General features: G+C 51.7%; 7 protein-coding genes across 7 annotated transcripts; 5 read left to right on the top strand and 2 right to left on the bottom strand.

Moving 5' to 3' along the window:
• Positions 1-312: 312 nt before the first annotated feature.
• M436DRAFT_74255 (uncharacterized protein) lies at positions 313-4,258 on the bottom strand (the record flags this gene model as incomplete). The annotated part of the gene is made up of 3 exons (XM_013570612.1): positions 313-702; positions 763-4,114; positions 4,176-4,258. The coding sequence occupies 3 exons, from the start codon at positions 4,256-4,258 to the stop codon at positions 313-315; spliced, it is 3,825 nt and encodes a 1,274-aa protein (XP_013426066.1).
• Positions 4,259-5,254: 996 nt separating this feature from the next.
• M436DRAFT_50032 (ATP-dependent protease La) lies at positions 5,255-8,026 on the bottom strand (the record flags this gene model as incomplete). The annotated part of the gene is made up of 1 exon (XM_013570325.1): positions 5,255-8,026. The coding sequence occupies one exon, from the start codon at positions 8,024-8,026 to the stop codon at positions 5,255-5,257; it is 2,772 nt and encodes a 923-aa protein (XP_013425779.1).
• Positions 8,027-8,291: 265 nt separating this feature from the next.
• M436DRAFT_65318 (uncharacterized protein) lies at positions 8,292-10,322 on the top strand (the record flags this gene model as incomplete). Its single annotated transcript, XM_013570501.1, has 1 exon — positions 8,292-10,322. The coding sequence occupies one exon, from the start codon at positions 8,292-8,294 to the stop codon at positions 10,320-10,322; it is 2,031 nt and encodes a 676-aa protein (XP_013425955.1).
• A 537-nt stretch (positions 10,323-10,859) lies between these two features.
• Positions 10,860-12,249, top strand: M436DRAFT_50728 (putative monooxygenase; the record flags this gene model as incomplete). The annotated part of the gene is made up of 2 exons (XM_013570442.1): positions 10,860-10,905; positions 10,958-12,249. The coding sequence occupies 2 exons, from the start codon at positions 10,860-10,862 to the stop codon at positions 12,247-12,249; spliced, it is 1,338 nt and encodes a 445-aa protein (XP_013425896.1).
• A 403-nt stretch (positions 12,250-12,652) lies between these two features.
• M436DRAFT_49987 (uncharacterized protein) lies at positions 12,653-14,807 on the top strand (the record flags this gene model as incomplete). The annotated part of the gene is made up of 2 exons (XM_013570317.1): positions 12,653-12,893; positions 12,955-14,807. The coding sequence occupies 2 exons, from the start codon at positions 12,653-12,655 to the stop codon at positions 14,805-14,807; spliced, it is 2,094 nt and encodes a 697-aa protein (XP_013425771.1).
• A 2,385-nt stretch (positions 14,808-17,192) lies between these two features.
• Positions 17,193-18,365, top strand: M436DRAFT_74250 (uncharacterized protein; the record flags this gene model as incomplete). Its single annotated transcript, XM_013570611.1, has 2 exons — positions 17,193-18,045; positions 18,097-18,365. 2 exons carry the CDS (start codon positions 17,193-17,195, stop codon positions 18,363-18,365), a joined length of 1,122 nt encoding a protein of 373 aa, XP_013426065.1.
• A 527-nt stretch (positions 18,366-18,892) lies between these two features.
• On the top strand, positions 18,893-19,677 carry M436DRAFT_50684 (uncharacterized protein; the record flags this gene model as incomplete). Its single annotated transcript, XM_013570434.1, has 2 exons — positions 18,893-18,972; positions 19,032-19,677. The coding sequence occupies 2 exons, from the start codon at positions 18,893-18,895 to the stop codon at positions 19,675-19,677; spliced, it is 726 nt and encodes a 241-aa protein (XP_013425888.1).
• Positions 19,678-19,903: the final 226 nt, after the last annotated feature.

Below are 19,903 nucleotides of genomic sequence, written 5' to 3'. Positions count from 1 at the left end.
CATAGGATACCTGGGTACCTGCAGATTCGGAAGCAGCTGGTTGATGAGAAGATGATGCTTTGGTGCGGCTTGAGCGCTGAGGAGCTTAGGAGGTAGGCTTCGTAACACTGCCTGCTTGAATACTCGAGATGAACGGTGTTTTCGTACAGACCCGGGCTGTGCCTCGAGTTCTGGCTTCATTGTGCTAGTCGAATAGTATGAACCAATTGAAAAACACATCAACTCGAGGACGCCGCCTCCGAGTATATACTGCCCCTGAATCCAATCTAATCGACCAATCGCTCCATCAAACATGTCGTACGTTCCCCTCCATCAAACATGTTGTACGTTCCCCTCCCTGATATCATTCAACGATTTAGTAAGTCGATCCAATTTGATCGGCTTCGTCAAGAACAGATCAATGCCAGAAACAAACGCCTCCTCTTGAGCCTCCGCAGACCCCAGCCCCGTCAAAGCGATAATAGTAGCTGGCGCAATATCTTGGCTACGTTCAAAAGCTCTGATCTGACGAGTGGCCTCAAAGCCATCCATGACCGGCATGGAGATATCCATGAGCACGACTTCGGGTTTGGGAGTGGGATTCTCTGGGTTGCCGAGGGCGGCGGCTTTGTAAGCTTCAAAGGCTTCGAGACCGTTCGTTGCTGTGAGACGGGCGTGGCCATGCTTTTTGGCGTATGCGGTGATGAGGCGAAGGTTCACTGCCTGCGGTGGGAAGAGGTTAGTTTTTCTCTTCAAGTACAGTACGTGTGGAGGTTGGCTTACATTATCATCGACAAGTAGCAGCGTTGGCTTCGAAGGATCGATCTCTGCTGCTGGTTTTGCCAATTTGACTGGTGTGGTTTTCGTTGTAACAGTGACAGTTGTCTGTTGTTGGTAACCGTCCAAAGGCGAATCTTTAGGAAGTGACGGGGGTTTGTCGTCCTGTTCTCCTAGCCTGAAAGATTCTGGCAATGGTGGTCTTGGTGTTTTCATGTTGGGGTCCTCCGACAGACGTCTCGCAGGAAACGGGAACCCAGGATCAGCAGATCTTTGTAATGAGTTCGCTTGGGGTGTAGTCGAAGTTTCAGACCAAGAATCATCGTTGGGTGTGTTGCTGAGACACCTCCGGATGGCGGCAGCGAGCTTTTGCGGACCACACGGCTGTGCTAAATATTCGATATGACCATGGACCAGCTGATTCAGTGCCGACTCTCTCAAATCACGTCGTGATCGGCAGTTCCTACAGATGACCAGAAGAGGTCTTGTTCGTATAGCACGAATAGCGTCGGGGCCAGCATGCGGTGTCCTTACCAATGTCGGCTGCAGTATTCTCAAAAGTTCTGGCACATCTTCCTCAGTGACCATCGCTAGATCGAAATCACTGGAAGCCGACCAGCTTGAGGGTGAGATCATGACGTTGAGCTGTCGGCAGGTCTTGCGTAGCGTTTCGATCTGGAAGTCGCGGCCAGCCATGATACTCTTTTCCCGATATGACTCAACGGGTGCGAAACCCAAGCAGTGCATCGAGATCATGTTTGGTCCGGATGATAGTGTGCGATTGTGGATGCGTTGGGCATCTCCAGATCCCCTCACGTCCAGCGGCAAAGTGACAGAGACCGTTGTGCCAACATCCTTTTTGCTTTGCACGTCAATATGGCCTCCCAGGTTCTTTACGATCTTTGCGACCATACTCATGCCTAGACCAGTGCCTTCACTCAGATCGTCCTCCTGCGCAAACGCTCGGAATAATTGACTTGTCAAAAACTCCTTCGAGATACCCTTTCCACTGTCCGTGATCGTCAGTCGTGCACGTGGACGTCTCTGCCTTTCTGTGGGCGGGATCAACTTCAAGGCGGCGACAATATATCCCCGCTCAGTATATTTGAGAGCGTTGTTGATCAGGTTGATACACAACCTCTTCCACGCTCCGACCGCGATGACGCAGCCCAAAGACAAAGCGCTAGGGTCGATGTCGGTGATGACTGTGACTTTGCGCTGATCAAGCGTTTGGCCATCCTTTGAGCAGCAGAACGAGTAGACTGCTGTATCAATTACCTCTTCTGTCAACTCGTCCAGCAAGACATTGGTTTTCTCAACTACCATGCCTCCAAGTGTTTCGGTTCGAGACAAACCGCCAGAGCGATTGCGAGCTCTTTGGTCGGCACCGAGCTGTTTTTTGTTGTGCTTGGAGACAGAATTGACCTTCGAGAAGTCGAGCAAGTGGTCCACTACATCAAGTAGCGTCTGGCCACAAACTTGAATCTGCCCAATCATCTCTGAGGTTTCGTCATCATGAATTTGATCATGAATGAACTCGGCAGTTCCGAGGATGCCATGCAGTGGACTGCGCAGCTCGTGACTGATCGACGACATGAAGTCTGATTTGACCTTGTGTGACATTTCAACATCCAGCCTTCCGATCTTGGCACTAATGACATCGCAGAATGCTTTGAGATAGCACATCTCAGACTCGAGAGAGAATACTCGGATTGGCGAGTTCGAGTATACGATACAGCCAGCGTCCCATCGATCTCGAGACATGTTCCAGAGGCCAAGTAACATCAAACTTCTTGCTTGAGGGAATAGAGCTCCGAGCTTCTTGCCAAGGGCAGAACGTGTTGATCGCTTGCGCCTCTGGAACGAAGAGTCTTTCGTGCCACGGCCAGTCGTGGTTGTCAAGGAGGAAGATTGTGCATCGAAAAAGCTGGAACCATCCGATGTATGTGTATCAGAAGTGTAATCACCTTCAGCGCCGTACAGGAACACTTTCCCGTGCTTGTGACATCTCAACAAAGACTGTAACAGCTTCTTCGGTATCGCAGCATGCGGTGGTGTGAAACCGGCCGGTACCAGTCCATATGATGCTCCAAAGACTGAGCAAGGTTTGGAAACATCTTCCTGGTTATTTGACTTATCGAGTGTGTCTGTGGCACTGCCGGCTCCGTCTGTGTCACTAGTGAATGATTCAAGTTCGCGGCCAGGTTTCGTGTTGTCGATAGCCTCCTCATCTGCCATCTCTCCAAAATTTGACATGGAAGCATCCAGGAACAAAACACCGTCTGCGCCTACCGCTGTCCGGATAAAATCTGCAGCGGACTGCATCGCGTGACTCGCAACTTGATCTCGCAGCCTAAGTGGATCCTCTTCCTTCTTCGTGACAAGGCCAGTGTTGGATTTGGTACTATCTCTGCGAGACATTGAGGGTCGTATCATCTCAGGAGCAATCTGCGCGGCGTTGTTGTTGTTTGTAGTACTGTTGGCTTCAGCGACAATTGAGTTCAGTGTACGACCTGTCGTCAACAATGCCTCCTCGTCTTCCAGTTTGTGTTGCAAAGTCAATTGTTCGACGATGTGCTCCGAGGATTCCGTACCCTCTGTGTTTGCTATCTCCGTGGCTTGAGCGATGGCTTCTAGCGTCTTCGTGATGGCAGGAGGTGGCGGCTTGGATGGCTCTTGTAGAGTACCTGGTTCATTTTCCATGAAGGAGTTGAGAGCTTTCACCATCAGAGTGCCTCTACGCTGTTCTGCACGTGCCTTGAGCATCTCTAAATGTTCCATCACTAAGGAGCCCATCTCCTGGAGAAACCGTACATCCTTCTTCTTCAGCCCGTCTCGTGGGGTGTCGTCCAAGACACAGAAAGCCCCGATATTGAAGCCTTTCGCAGTGGTGATAGGCACGCCAGCGTAAAATCGAGCTTGAATGCCTCCAGTGACATAGGGTCGAGTTCGGAATCTCGAGTCCTCACGGAGGTCGTTGACAATGTGGATCTTTGTTGCATCCTCATCATTTGCATTGCTGCCGCGGTTGGTAGGTAGGTTGATGGTAGCTTCGCAGACAGCTTCACCACGGGGGATTTTGGTCATGCCCAACCAGAGACTGTCTCCCGTGTCGTGGATGTCATCATCTTCGAATGAGAGAGTCTGAGTGGCTTCGCCGAGGATGTATGCATTCTGACTGTCGAAGCAAAAGATCATGGCCCGTCTGGCCTTCAAGCGGAGGGCGGCAAGCTGGCAGAATGCAGTCAAGGCTTTATCCGTGGAAGAGGTCGGATTGTGCTCTGTAACAGATTCGGGAGAGTTGGGATCGGTGTATCTGATGTCTGGTCCAGCGAGTATTCGGAGCGGCTCATAGTAGCTATATGGAGCTTAATTTTGACGTCCGGCGGGAATGTGAATTAGACTTCTGTCAGACCAACCTGTAGAACTCATGTTCGCGTTTCCTCTCATAACGAGCTCTCTCTTGAGGGCTCATGGCCTCGACGTCGACTGTGGCAGACATGGCGAATCAACTCCGGATGACTACCCCATGAAATCGGTTTGGTCCGGATTGTACAAGAGACAATTGAGAGTGCCTACGAGAAAGAAACCGAGGCATATGCCAAGCTGTCTGTGACCCTAAGCGGGATGTTGATGGCTGATGCGTGTCCCAGATTGCAATGTTGACACGATCAGACCCTGAACCGAGGACGGCTGCCAGCCATTGGCGATTGCCGGGTGTTCGAATTCACATGCTTCTTCAGGTAGCGTAGGGTGTACGTACACGATAGGCGCAATAATGACCCAGGGATCGACGATGCCACAACACGATGGATAGGTGGAAATGCTCCACCGAAGCCTCGGGAGGCGGTGCGGGATTGCCTATCGGTCATGACATTCGCGTCAGTAAAACGTAGGTAGGCCTGAAAGAAACAGCACGCTCCTAGACGGCCGATTCGCACGACTTTCGGGCAGAAAATGGCAGGAACAAACGTCTTGTTCCGTTTACGATCTCGGTGACAGACAGGCAGAGCCTCATGCGTCGACATAAAAGTATAATCATTGACGACCCTTGTTGCGATGTGTGGGTAAACTTGCCGCAACGCCATTACCACGTAATGAGGCTCGCGTCGACCCCGAGGGGGGCCTAACAACGCCCCGTGCCTCGATTTTTTTCTTCTCGCAGCGGCTACAGTTTGCTGCAAAGATAACCGGTTTTGGACGGACTTCTTGGAAGTTGGAAAAGAACAACGCACGTGTACACATTAGATAAGGATCAGCGGAGGAATTGTCTCCGTCAATCGCAGTGTTACACGGCAAATCGTGTATACGGAGAAGACCCGGGTATAACGTGTTCGGCTGGGGATGGGTATAAAGAGTTAAGTTTGGTTTAGATCAAACGCGAGATAGGCAAGACTACAACGTATGCATAGGAATAAAAACAGACAACGATCATCCCGATATGTTCAATCACAACGCCTTTCGTTAAGCATACAAAATGGAAGTAAGGCTGGTGGCCCTACAAGCGACTCTCAAGGCCATCCCACTGTCGCTCGCCTGGCCAATGGTCATCAGGCCAGACTTGACGCATGGCTTCCCAGATGTGACCGACATGGCAGATCTCAAGGCCCGAAAGAACTTCTTCAGGCAAATCCTTGACGTCTTTTTTGTTGGCGTTTGGCAATAGAACCTTCTTGACGCCAGCGCGAAGAGCACCAATCAACTTCTCCTTGATACCACCCACAGGAAGAACCTTGCCGCGAAGACTGAACTCGCCAGTCATGGCGACAGTGGGTGGGACAGGCTTACCGCTGAACAAACTGACCAATGCAATTGTGTGTGCTAGACCGGCAGAAGGTCCGTCTTTGGGTATGGCACCACTCGGACAATGTACGTGGATGCTGCGACTCTTCATGATGTCCTCGGTAGGGTCGTGTGTCAAAGCCAGTTCGAAAGCATGGGCTTTCACCCATGTCAGAGCGACCTCGACAGATTCTTTGAGCACATCACCCAGTTTTCCAGTGAGTTGCACCCGACCAGAGCCAGGCATGTCAGCCACCTCGATGAACAAAATACTGCCCTGGCTGCCAGAGCTGTAAGCCACAAGACCAGTAACCACACCTGGACGTGATGTGGTAGCTGCAATGTCTTCCTCGAAGCGTTCGATGCCCAGAATCTCTTCTAGATCGTCCATTCGAACCACCGGGCTGTAAGACGAATCGGAGCTAGAATCGGAGGCTTCTGCGTAAGCGACTGCCTTGCTGCGACAGACAGAACCAATCTCGCGCTCGAGATTGCGTACGCCAGCTTCTCGAGTGTAAGAAGTAATGATCTTGTCAAGGACATCTTCCGCAATCGCAACCTGATCGTGATCAAGGCCGTTTGTAGTGATTTGCTTCGGAATGAGATGGCGGTTGGCGATGTGTCGCTTCTCAACAGTTGTGTATCCTGGTAGTTGAATGGTCTCCATTCTGTCTAGCAACGGTGCTGGTATCGTGTCGAGAGAGTTTGCTGTAGCGATAAACAACACTTTACTGAGGTCAATGGGAATGTTGACGTAGTGGTCGGTAAAGCTGTTGTTCTGTTCAGGATCCAAGACTTCGAGCATAGCAGCTGAAGGATCACCGTGGTGACTTGATGTGCCGATCTTGTCAATCTCGTCCAGCAAAAAGACAGGATTAGAGACTCCGACCTTCTTGAGGCCGCTGACAACCAAACCAGGCATTGCTGCGACGTATGTTCGACGATGTCCACGAATCTCTGCCTCGTCTCTGACACCACCGAGAGAGATTCTGTGGAACTTACGACCCAGTGCAGTGGCAACCGACTTGGCCAGACTGGTCTTTCCAACTCCAGGGGGTCCTACAAGAAGCAAAATAGGTGACTTGTCGACCATACGCTTCTTGTCCAAGATCTTGACCTCCTCGGGTGTTTGTGCAAGCTTCTTCTGAGAAGTTTCGGTGTTTTCGGTATTGTTAGAAGCGTTTGCCTCCTCGGTGATCTTATCGATTTGTGCTTGCAGATTGGCATTGACTTGCTGCTTGAGCTTCAACACAGCCAGATACTCGAGTAGTCTCTTCTTGATCTTGTCAAGGCCATAGTGGTCTTCGTCTAGTTGCTTGCGTGCTCGAGACAGAGTTGCAGGGTCAAGTTTGTCTTGGGTGAACTTGGTCCAAGGAATCTCGACGAGGTTTTCGAGATAGGTCCTGCACACCTGGTAATCGGCTTGGGCAGGGTTCATCTTAGATAGTCTCTTGAGCTCTCGAGCTGCGACTCTGGCGGCCTCTGGAGACAACTTGGCCTCGTCAAGACGCTTCTTCAGTTCGTCAATCTCATTAGGTTCTTCATCGTCGGAGGGTTTGCCGAGACCGAGAGGTGAACCAGGGCGGCTGCCAGGCACGCCGCCTCCGAATCTCTTGATCAGTTGTTGTCGGCGCATGCGTGTGGCTTGATCTGAATCTCCGTCGTTGTCAGGGACGGCAGACTGGATGGACATGATCCGATTGTTGCCCTGGATGCTCGAGACGTTACGTTGCAGCAGGTCGACAGCACGCTCGAGGCGGAGTTTGATTGGGAGAGCAGATATGATGCGCAGTTTGTCCTCCTGGGAGCACTCGATTATGTTTGTCATGAAGTCGGCAAGAACTCCAGCTTCTTGTAAGTCTTTCCTGACAATGAAGAGTTCAAGGCGACGAGCGAGGAGTGGCGATAGCGACGTGGGCGGAGCACGTGGTAGGAGGGACGAGAGTCTGATCAGGGCGAGCAGCTCGCGGGAGAGTTGCTTGAGCTCGGCGAAAAGAGCCTGAACCTCGGTATCTGATTCGTCGACATGTTCATCGGTGTGGACCGAGACGTCTGCCTCGAAGTATGGGCGATCCTTGACAAAGGAGTTGACTTGGAAGCGGCTCACGCCCTCGACGACGAGAGCCAGCTCTCCTCTCCTCTTCCCCTGGACACCTGAGACCTTTGCAAGGGTACCAACGGAGAACAGCTGGTCTTGAGTGGCCTGAGCAGGATTGATGCCCGCGATGGGTCGGGCATTAGAGTCTTTAGCATCATCGAGCAGCTTCTGGCCATCACGACTGAGATAGGGAGAGTTGACGGGAAGACATCCGACGCTGATTGAGTTGTGATCGGGATTCGGAGTGGCAGCTTTGCTATAGATGTTTGCGAGGATGGCGGCGATATCGCCACGACCCTGAAGCGGAATGCGGAGAGTGAGGCCTGGCAGGAGGACGGATCCCTCTGCCAGCGGGATTATAGGAAGCGTGGTCGTCTTGTGTGAAGACATGGTGGCGGACCAGTAAGACGGCCAAAGCAGACAGTGACCTCGTACTTGAACAGACGAATGTGAGCAGAAGACGGATGATGTGGTAGGTCTTGACTGTCGAATCGATGGCACATGTCATTGATATGGTGGATGCGGAGAGAACGGGCCGAGGTCTCTGTTAAACGCCGATCGACGGACTTTAGCTGCCCTTGGCGGCGATTCGTGAAACTGTGAAACCATGAATTCGTCAAAGTCTCGTTTCGCCTCGTAGCTTCCAACCCCAATCATGTCTTTGAGCAGCTGTGTACGCCGCTCTATCGTGAGCAGAGTCTCGCCAGCATTCGTCCACCCGATTTCCGCCTCGCTCCTCCGTCCAGCTGCATTGGCATACCGTCCCTTCTCACTAGCTGCAAGATTCGCCCAACAAGACCAAGAGAAACTTGAACGTGATGCGCCCGATGCATCTGAAGCCATTGCCCAGTCGATCGGATCCACCGATGATGCCTCAGTCCCTCCGTCGACAGAGGTAGAAGCAGTCCCTTGGTACCTACAAGTCGACACTCCCACGCCACAGTCAGAACACCCTTTCGCCGAGCGCCAGAAACTTCCTGAACTGCCTGACACCCCTCCTGCCCTACTACAACCTATCCTTGAGCACGTCTCGGTCGAGCTAGGCCTGGACCATCTCTCCCTGATCGACTTGCGCGAACTTGACCCTCCTCCTGCCCTCGGCGCCAATCTTATCATGATCATCGGAACTGCTCGTTCGGAAAAGCATCTTCACGTTTCGGCCGATCGCTTGTGCCGCTGGCTGCGTACTGAACATCGTCTGACTCCTTATGCCGACGGTCTGCTTGGTCGCAACGAGCTTAAGCTCAAACTGAGGCGCAAGGCAAAGAGAACTCGCTTGTTGAGCGCTGTCGGTTCGAAAGAGACTGCAAGTCAAGAGCTCGACGATGGTATCAGAACAGGCTGGGTCTGTGTCAATGTCGGCAGAGTCGAAGGCGGTGCTCTCCAGAAGCCTGCCGAAGAGCTGCAAAACATTGTCGGTTTCGGCACTCGATCTTCTGGTTCTAGAATTGTCGTTCAAATGATGACGGACGAGAAGAGAGGCCAGATTGACCTTGAGACACTATGGAGCGGCATTCTCAGGCGCTCCGTCAAGGCCAAGACTGACAAGGATCAAGAAGTCGACGACGCAGAGAAGCGTGTGTCTAGTGGCTTGCTGCTTGAAGAGTCATCAGACGCACCTGGTTCTTACCGCTACCGTCCCCACGCTGCTGACTATCCCAGCGGACAACAGGCTCGAGCATTCCACTCTGCTGCCGGACCATCAACACAACAAGGTGCGCAAATTTCAACAACTACTCAAATCAATCCCCATTCTGACAGATCTGTGCAAAGTGCCCTCATCCTGAATCACATGGTCAATCACCTCAAGACAATGAGCCCTAGCGATGCTTCTCATGCACTTGGTAGGAACAGCAAAGATCAGGATACCGCTCCTTTTCTCCAAGCCTTTTACAGCGCCATGCCCAGATTTCTAGAGACGACGCATTGGCATGCGCACATCTCGCTTCGCTGCTATGCGATTCGCTTGGGTCACCCTGGCTATCCTTCCACTTGTCTGATCCTAGACTTAGAGAACATGCATCTTGCCGGCCTAGTCCCGGACGAGCAGACCTATCTAGCCGTGCTGGAGGCCATCATGCTCGGTCTTCTTGAAACAGTACCTACCGCCGAGACTCACATTGATCAGACAAGACTGCGACGAGCGCTCACTGTCATGGAAAGCATGTTTGAAGACGGGTACGATCCAGTCAGCAACTCAGTCTGCCAGATCTTGTATCAGGCTACCTCCACCAGACCCACCATGGTTGAGCAATCTCAAAATACCACGACCGGTACATCTGCATCAGTAAACTCACAACCACTTACTCTACATCAACTTACCTCTGCTCTCTCTGTGTATGCTTTCCGCACTGCCGCTAAAACATCTGCTTGGTCTGAGTTCTGGGATGTTTGGCGCTCTTTTCCTCGCCGTATGTCGCCACGCTCAAGTGATATGTATGTGATCATGTTTGACAAGATCGCTGAGAGGAAAAGCCAAAAACACGCCATGGATGCCTTGCGACAATGTGTACCGGAGATGGTGCGTGAGCAACCCCCTGTCAAGTTTGGAGGTCAGGTAGCTGCTGCCATCTTACGTTGTCTCCAGGTTGCAGAACCTCAAGCTGAGAGATTGGCTCGAGAGGGCAACCGTGGTGAATGGGCAGTGCTCTATATGCGATGTGCTAAAGCTCTGGAAATGGTTTGAAGAATGAATGGTTTGTTCTCTCATGTTTGCGGCTCTTGACGATTCTCACGACTATGCGTTTTCTTCCCAGCATTATACCCATTTGCCTACTTGTGTATCAATAGTCCATCTTTCTTCCACTATAGTAACCTTCTATATCACTCTCTGAACATCAAGCCGAACTCGGAGCTCGGCCATGTCGGCCGAACAGTGTCAAGACACGCTTCTGGAACCCTGGAGATGTGGAGAAATCGATTTCCCCACCATGGAAACCACCCGTCCCACTTTGCCGTGACGAAAGAGTTGGCTCCATACCGCGCAGAGATGCCGTTGTCTATAACCGCAAGTGTCTGTGTGTACGGGTATGGCGCGCGGCTTTTAGGTCTCTTGACTTGTTTTCGGTCGTAAGCGGTCGAGTATTTCTTGTGACTGTCTTGCACTCTTCTCTGCTTACTTTTGCCTTGCTCTGGCTGTTTTGAAACCTTGCTGTTTTATTCACCTGGCCAAAGAGTATAGCTTGATACAACGAGGTGATTGACCACAGCCAACACCGTCAACATGGCAAACAACGTCAAAGATATGCACATCTGCATCGCCGGCTCAGGTATGCTCCATCCTCCTGCTGCCCTCGGACTATCCACTGACAAAGCCCACAGGTATGGGCGGCCTTGCCTGCGCCCTCTCCCTCGCCCGTCAAGGCTTCACCAAAATCTCCGTCTATGAGTACGCCTCCAACCTCGGTTTTGTGGGTGCAGGCATCCAACTGGCTCCCAACATGGCTCGCATCCTGGACCGCTTGAACGTCTGGGCACCCATCCAAGCCGAAGCTGTAGATCTCAAAGACACTTCGATTCGCCAGGGCTCCTCTGATGCCGAGCTCGCAAATGTAAAGCTGGGGTATGTAAAAGAGACGTACGGATACCCGCATATGGTGGGACACCGCTCCGGTCTGGCTGGAGAAATGTACAAGGGTTGTCAAGAGGAGGCTGCAAACATCACATTCAACTTTTCGCACTCGGTGCGAAAAGTACACTCGTGGAGCCCCAAAGTCAAGTTTGAGGTCAAGCCCAGAGATGCAGAGGCATACGAGGTGGAATGCGATGTTCTCCTCGGAGCCGATGGCGTAAAGTCAAACGTCCGCGACCAGATGCTGGAGCTGCTCAACATCGATGCCAAAGTAGTTGATTCGGGACAAGCAGCATACAGAATCATGCTCAAGAGAGAAGACATGGAAGACGATCCTGAACTCCTCGAACTCATTGATGCAGAAAGAGCAACTCGCTGGATAGGTGAACGCCGCCACATCATCGCTTACCCGGTCTCGAACAACACAATCTACAACCTCAGCACTGCACAGCCTGATGTCAATTTTGCTGCTGCGCCTTCAGCTACCTATACCACCAAGGGTAGCAAGAAGGAAATGTTGGATGTGTACTCTGATTTCTGTCCCAAGGTGCAGAAGATGCTGAACATGGTCCCCGAAGGCGAAGTCTGCGAGTGGAAGTTGAGAGTACATGCGCCTCTGCCTACCTGGGTCCATGGAAACATGGCTTTGGTGGGTGATGCTTGTCATCCTACTCTGCCGCATTTGGCTCAGGGAGCTGCTCAAGCTATTGAAGACGGTGCTGTCTTGGGAGTTGTGTTGAGCAAGTTGCCTGATACCAGTGCTAAGAGCATCAACAAAGCTTTGAAGGTGTATGAGGAATTGAGAAAGAGTAGAGCCGAAGGTCTTGTTGCACTAGCAGCGGCGAATGGAAAAGAAATGCATTTGGGTGATGGAGCAGCCAAGGAAGCTAGAGATGCGGCTTTCAAGGCTATCAGAGAAGGCACAGAGGGAGCCAAGGTGCCGGATAGGTGGGCGGATGCTGATGTGCAGAAGATGATCTATGGGCTCGATATCTGGAAGGAGGCTGAAGAGCAGTTCGACACTCTGTTTGCTGCTGCTTGAGTTGGTTGATAAAGACCGATGATGATGCATAACCATCTTCTACAAAACGATGTACAACGGTGTCAGACTAAGTGATGTTCAGAGAGACGAAGTGTACATTGTAGAAGGTTATCCATAAGACAAATTGCACTTGGACGCATAATGGACTGTGGTCTGATCGAACAAGACAGAGCACATAGTCGTACGGCGCACGCAAAAGTGTCCTCTTGGCGGTGGATTTGGTCACCAAAACCTGGACATGGATGCGGCTGAAGACCGGAGTGCTACCCCGCTTGTTTCGTCGGCGCCAGCCAAGTGACTTCTGATCTTATCGCGGATAGATCCTAGTTGACGCCTCGATCGACTGTTGCGAGCCTTCTCGACTTGAAGCCTCCAGACCGACGATCACAGCAAGAGGCCCAAGATGGGGCGCTTCCATCCCGTGTACATGCGCCGCTCGGATGGTATGCTGGAGACAGCCATCAAGAACGGCGCCAGGATCCAAAAAGAGGCCAACAAACCCACGCCTAAGCAGCTGGACGACAAGCCCAAATCCGATGGAGTCAAGGACTACTATCGCGAAGTCGCCATCGACGAGAGCAAGCACATGGACTGGAGACGAAAGCTTGCTGCCATGCTTGCCCGCGACATTGGCCTCGATCTGGGTGCGTTTCGGTAGTTGCGACACGAAGCTTCGAGGCTTGCTGACCACTTTGTTAGAAAAAGGATACATCCTCGCCCACTTTCCCGAGAACTATCGACTCTTCGAGCACGTCAAGACGGCAAAGAAAGGAGAAGGAGAACCAAAGACAAAGACACATGCTGGAGGAGGCAACGAGAGGCAAGACGCCTACCTGTACGGCCACCCTCTGGGGCGCAAGAAGCGCTTCAGAAGTCCTGGCGACTTCTACCCACATCTGCTCTGGCTGGCCACCGACCCTGAAGGCGACTCGGACAACTGCTCTTGCAAGATCTGCTGTCCTGATGAGCTTGATGCTTCCATGAAAGGAAGGGACACAAACACACAACCAATCATTGCTCGTCGTCCCAGTACACAGACCAGACCTTTCAACACGCCAACTACAGGCTCAGCACCTTCTAATCATGCCACGCTCCCCACTCGTGTCGCTGCCACTCCCACTCCGCAACCTGTCTCTTCCACTGCTGCTGCTACAGCTGCTGCTGTCGCTGCTGCACAATCCGCTTCGCGAACTGCTAGCAAGCCCATCGACTACGACATCGATCGCCAGTATGCCGTCTTCTTGTTCCGTCAGGGTGAGATGGTCTGGTTCGATCGCCAGGGTGCATGGGGTCTGGGTATCATCACCGAGAGGTCCAAGGTCGGCACCAACTCCAGTTATAGAGTGCAACCTCTCTCGTTCCCCGACCATCCCACTCAATCAGTCACCATCACAAAAGACCGTGACCTCCGTCCCTGGCTGGCGTGGTCAGTCCCTCCATACACCCATCAAGCTCTGAACCAAGTCACACACCCTCTGCACTACAGCACTTTCGACTTCAACGCTTTGGCTCAAGGAAAATACGGCCCAGGCACTACCGAGATCGATGCTAGTATCATGGCCGCAAAGGCCATTGACGCCACGTATACCCCCTTCAGTCCTGAATCCCGCTCAGAAACACCTTCATTCACCGAAACTCGCTGGAGCGGTATCTACTTGGGAGCTGAAAAGATTTGGCTGAATGAGCCAGTTCGTTTACCAACTCCTGCTGGACAGGAGGCACCTCGTGTCCTGGTCGTGAGAGCCATTGTCGAGAGAACTCAGAAGTCTGGGCAGCAAGTCTATTCTTCAATCACGTTCGTAGGAGATGCCTATGTTATGTTACCAGCACCAATGGAGCCCATTACTATGAACCGTGCTCCTAACGGCATAGTCGCTGGTTCCGACACAAACAATGTCCCGCTACGTTTGCTGGAAGACGTTCGTCGTCGCAACATCGCCACCATACAAGCCAAAGGCAAGGCTTATCAGTGGAAGCTGTTGGAACAGAACAAAGTCGTCGCCCTGAAGGATGTTAGAGGAAGGTGGTATGAGTCTACACTGTTCCTTCCCATTCTCCTGGCACGTCAAGCAGAAGAGTACGAAGAGCGTGTCAGAGAAGGTGTAATCCCAGAAGTGCTGGTTCTGATGAATGGTCACGGTGACTGCAACAAAGACGCGACCGACGGCAGACGTCTACTCCCAGACGTACGGGCATCGACCCGTGAACAAGCCTTGGGAAAAGCAGTCCCAGCTCGCACCGTCATCCAAGACGGCGTCAGACAATCACAACAAGTACCGCCACAGCAGCAGCAGCAGCAGCAGCAGCAACAGCAACAGCAACAAGCACGCCATGTCAGCGGAGGTGGTGCTGCACCCGGCTACCAGACTCATGATGGCCAACACCAGAATCATGCGAGTGTCACAGCTGCAGGTAATAATGCATCATCGACATCTATTTCTGCAGCATCGGCTCAGCAGATCTCTGACAACCCGGCCTCCGGATTTGAGGAGTTCATGGATCTGGATGGTCTGGGTGGCGCTGATGTGATGGGTGGCTTCGATCAATCTTATGTTTGATCTTTTCTGCATGGGTTTCATTCTCACCGCTTTTGTTTCGACCAACATGGCGTTCATGTGTATTTTGCTGTGGGGGGTTCTTCTGACCGGGCGCATGGCCTCTTCGTTTCCTCGATGGTGTTGAGCATATCTCTAGGCTCTGGGCGTTTTTCTGTTTTGCTTTCAATCTGGCTTGCATTCATCATAGCTAGCGGTGTAGTGAAATACCATCATAGTCTAATTCTCTCTGACCCATGCATTATCTCCTTCTCGTCATCACACACTGTGGTGCGTCATGCTTATGCTTGCGGTTCGAGCCACAGATCTTGCTGATATACGATATACGGGTGCCGTAAGGTCTCGCAAACGGTATACGATGTACGAGAAGAGGGTCTCGAACAATTATGTTGCAGTGTCCCTTCTCCGCATAAGCACATGCATAACACTATTGGTTTTCCCATGGCGGTTTGGTTCTGAAGAGACCTCGGATCAAAGAAACAGGGCAAAAAGTGGTGGCTAGTGCACGGATACGGGTACTTGCAGTTCCGTGTTGAGGTGACTGCATATCAGGTGTGTACGGAAACCGAGTGTACTGCTTCTCCGAGAGACCTCCAAGCCCTACTCTCGTTCTCTCTTTTGCTGTGGAGCATGGGAAGTTTTTTGATTGAAGCAGAAGCGAAGCATGAGTTGCACAAGACTATGCAGCTGACGATTGATGACTGAGGTTTTTCATGTGTCAGTGTCATTCGTGTCCGAACCATCGTTTGTGATTGCGATTGCCATAATAAAAGACATATATGTCTATACCAACTTCTCTTTATGCTCGATTGACGACTCAGTCTGCGGGAGTGGGTGCGAAACGGTTGTGCAGAGGCAAGCAAAGCTAGCTAGCTACTCCGCCGGTCGGTAAGCAAGCGAGAAAAGCCTATAACGTGCTAAGACGACTTGTCGGCGCGAGACGAGGTGAGCCCTAGAACTCCACTTGCACCTGTTTCGCTGCTGGCTGATGGGCTTTTGTAGGCACTGAGGCTTGAGCACACGTCTCCCACCGCTTGGGAAGCTCGACAAGGGCGCGGCGCCGTCCGCTTCGTGGGGTGTGTGTGGATGGTGATTATAACAGGGTTTGCGGAAGGAATAGGCGCATCCGGAGGACGGCCACCAGCCCGGGCGACGGTGTTCGACCATCATGCTGGTTTGCTGCAGCAAGGTGTCACCAGAAACTCCTCCAGCCAACGCAGAGCCAAAGCTTGGCTCTTTTCGGGAGGCGTCTCTCGCGAATGAGAACATGCATCACAAGCGGCAGGAATGGGGTGAGGAAAGCAGTGAGAAAGTCGCGAATCGCGGCTCCCAATCCCCCAAATTCCCATCCTTCTTCACACTCTCCCCAAATTACCCAACCTGATTCACGGAAAAGCAGAGATCCCTGGTGCATGGGATTTCTTCAGACTTGACGTTCACCAACCAAAGCCGGCGATCAATCAGGCAACATCGCCTGCGTATCTCTACTCTTTACCCTTCCCGGCTTGCCAATCAGCCACAATATCCATCTGTCGTGCTTCGTTTGCTTCAAACGGACACACATTCATCTGCTCTACCCCCTTTCTTCCTGCCCTCGTCTGTATAAGGAAGAGCCTCCACGCGGTGGTATCGCGCTATTGCCTTTATCTACCGGTCATACCTCTTACGCGAGCAGCAAGACGGACCAGCAAGGAGAAGGAAAAGACCGGCGCGCTGCAAGAACAGAGCAAGCGACTCCCAAGCGAGCACAGACTAGGCTTGTTGGTTTTCGCGCCGTCCAACCGCCATCTTCTTTGCTCCGCTTTTTCTCCAGTCTTTCCACAAACAAGGTGACCTACTTTGCGTGCTTGCACTTGCACTTGATTGTCCCCCCGTGGTTTAGCGAAGAGCAATCTTTTTGGCTCCCTCGTGGTCTAGGGCTTGATCATCTTTTCCTCTCACTGTTCTTATACTACAGCAATGGTCGCCCTTTTCGCGAATTGATAATGCTTGGTTCCCTGGGCCGCCTTTTCTGAGGACAATCTTACTCGTGGTCACACTCGCTCATTCCACCCAGACGTTCGTCTCTTGGTACGCGTGTAGAGTACTGAGTACCGTACCTTGCTTACTGTCACCCTTGGAAGCTATTATCATTGCGAAACATAATCCAGTTTGCTTGGACTCCGACTGCTTGGATTCACACTAGACTTGGAAAGCCAACTACCGTCCATCGTTCTCTTAGACCACCCTGTCTTTCGGATTTGTGTCGTTGTCGCACGGGCTTGATCTGGCTTTACTTGGTTACCGCCACGATACAGTCGTCGCTGCGACGGATTGCTGGGTCGCTGTCGTCAGATATTGACCGGACTCTAAAGGAACCTCCTTGGATACAATAGTCCGTCCGCCAGTATGCCACCGTCTTCGCACCCAGACTCTGCCTATGAGCATAGCCGTCGGGGCCAGATTCGCAAATATCTCCAGAAATTTACTACCACAATCCGGAGAGGAAGCAAGGATTCTGATGCGGAGAATAACATTCCTCGCCCGAGTGCCGGAACAAACGACATCTTGGAACATTCCCATGATGATACATTGTTCATCAACACCATCGACGCCGATGGACCATTGACGACGCATGATGCACCCGAGGAGCAATCTCAACCCATCCTACCGGTCACGACTGAAACATTCCACATTGACCGTGCTTCGGTATATCAGGAAAGGGCCCAGAAATTGCGTGACCGGTATGGGATGAACATCGCTGGCAGTGATCGGTCTACTTTCCCTGCTACCGCTCGTCGTGTTCAAAAGTCTGCAAGGATGCGCACCCACCGTAGCTGTCACGAGTGTGGTGTTGACTTTGGTCATGGTATTCACTGTCGAGCTTGTCATCACAGACTATGTGGAGAATGTCCCCGCACCCCTGGAAGAGGGATCAAGGAAGCCATGGCTCAAGCGAGGGAGTATCCCTTCCACGTTGTTTCTGAAGAGTCATCGACGAGTCCAGACCTCCTCATGGCAGAAGCACCTACCGCTGGCTCGGATCAGCTTGACATTTTCGACAACAACATGGCATCGAGTAGCAAACAGATCTCGAAACCTTTGACATCTTTGGATCCTATCGTCGCCGAAGACAGCTTCCTGCCGATGTTGGAAGTTGACGACGATATCTCTGACTTCGTTCCTGTCCGTATCGCACACAACTCTCGTCACGGCAAAGACAAACAAATCAACAACACCTCACCTCGCTCGTCTCGTCATGGTAAGGAGTTCTTTCTGATCTACCATCATCCTCCGCTGACTGTAGAAACAGAACCCTACTCGATCTCCACCATCAGAGACCCCATCTTGAGAGCTCCAGCAGGCGTTCAACGCATATATCGCAAACCTCGCCAAAGAGTTCGCTATACATGCCACGAATGTACCACACCTTTCCAAAGTCACAGCTGCACCTGCGACAAATGTGCTCATGAGCGCTGTCTCGAATGCCGTGATCGTCCATCTCATAAGCCGCATAAATCACGACCGGATCCGAGACTTGTCGAAGCTGTTAATCAGCGTCTTGCTCAAGTTGGGAAGTAATGGTTCCACTTCTTCTTCTCCTTTCTCTTGGTTGCAGCCATTTCAACCTCTTCCTTCCCTTGTTAGGTCAGTAATGGTGTAATGTTTTCGGGACGGCATTCTTTTTTGTCTACGTTGTACAAGCATGGAGGATACCCTTTTGTTTTACGTTATGCTATGGAGTGTGTTTCATTACGACTGGTTTTCCGGGATATTTAGTGCTATTGAGCCCTACCGTGATCCTGTGTTGTTGCCCTGCGAGTGGTTTTGGTGCATCTCTGAGTGTTTGGCACAAGATGAACAAGGAACTTTCACTCCATCAGAGGCTCACTCACATCAGATTACGTTACTCCTTCGGCCTCTCACAATCAACACCTTGTCAACTCGGCGTCTCACTTATCAGAGCCATCATTCTCGAACTTTCTTTCCCGTCTCTCCATTTACATCAACTTTCTTCGCGCAAGACAACCAGGCGCGCTGGTGTCTTGTGCGGTTCCCCTGCCTTCGACCGCGTCTTCCTTCGACCGCATCTTCCTCCATTCATCACCATGTCAACTACATCAACTCCAACGAAGACTGAGAGCTCGGCAGTCAGAGCAGTCTCCACGCCAGGCAAGATGCCTACGAAGTATGTAGACCCCACTTGGAGGATATCGACGTGTCCACTAATTCCGATGGCCTTTCCAGAAAGCACTACAAAGAGACTGTCACGATTCTAGTCGGTGCGTCTAAGCAGCCCTTCGTCTTACAGAAGGGCTTGTTGTGTTTCTACTCCGACTACTTCCGCGCCGCCTTCGACGGCTCTTTTAAGGAAGCGGTCGAGCGTAAGATCGAATTGCCTGACGTAAAAATCGACACTTTCGAGGCTTTCCAAGTCTGGCTCTATTCGCAATCTTTTCGCAGCATCGAAGATCTCCAGGACTCTTCAGAGGCACCGAAACTTCCTTCCTCCCGAAGACTCGCTCGTCTCTGGGTGTTCGGCGATAAATACCAGATCCCCGTTCTCCAGAATGGTGCCATCGACGCCTTGTTACAGAAGAACCTCGAAGAACGTACATTCAATGTTGACGTTGTCAATATAGCTTATGAGAACACTATGTTGGGATCACCTCTTCGCAGATACGCTATAGATCTCTGCGTGTTTCAAATGACTCACAGCCCAAGAGAGATATCTGTCTTCGGAGACGTCAATCTAGGCAACTGGAGCAAGGAGGCTCTCGTTGACTTTGCCTGTTGCACGAGCAATGCCTGGGAGCATAAGTTGCCTTGGGCTACAATGCCCGACAGGAACAAGTGCCATTACCATGTCCATGCCAAGGGCGAGCACTGCTGATCAAGTCGTGAGTACTTTACTGGCTGTTTTCCGACTCTCCACTCTATACTTACATTACCAGGCACTCGTTTGGAGAACTATCACACGTACGTCAAAGACTCCAATCGGGAAACATACTTGGAGGAGTGAAAAGAGAGTAATACAGGGCTCTTCCAAGACTTGCAAGTCGCCTTTACCATGACAATTCGTAGCCATGATGCAAGATGACTCTGGAAACCAATGTTGT

The sequence above is a fragment of the Aureobasidium namibiae genome (assembly GCF_000721765.1).
Source record: "Aureobasidium namibiae CBS 147.97 unplaced genomic scaffold scaffold_12, whole genome shotgun sequence".
Classification (NCBI taxonomy): Eukaryota; Fungi; Ascomycota; class Dothideomycetes; order Dothideales; family Saccotheciaceae; genus Aureobasidium; species Aureobasidium namibiae.
The sequence above is the reverse complement of the archived record's forward strand: the minus strand, read 5'-3'. Positions and strand labels throughout refer to the sequence as shown.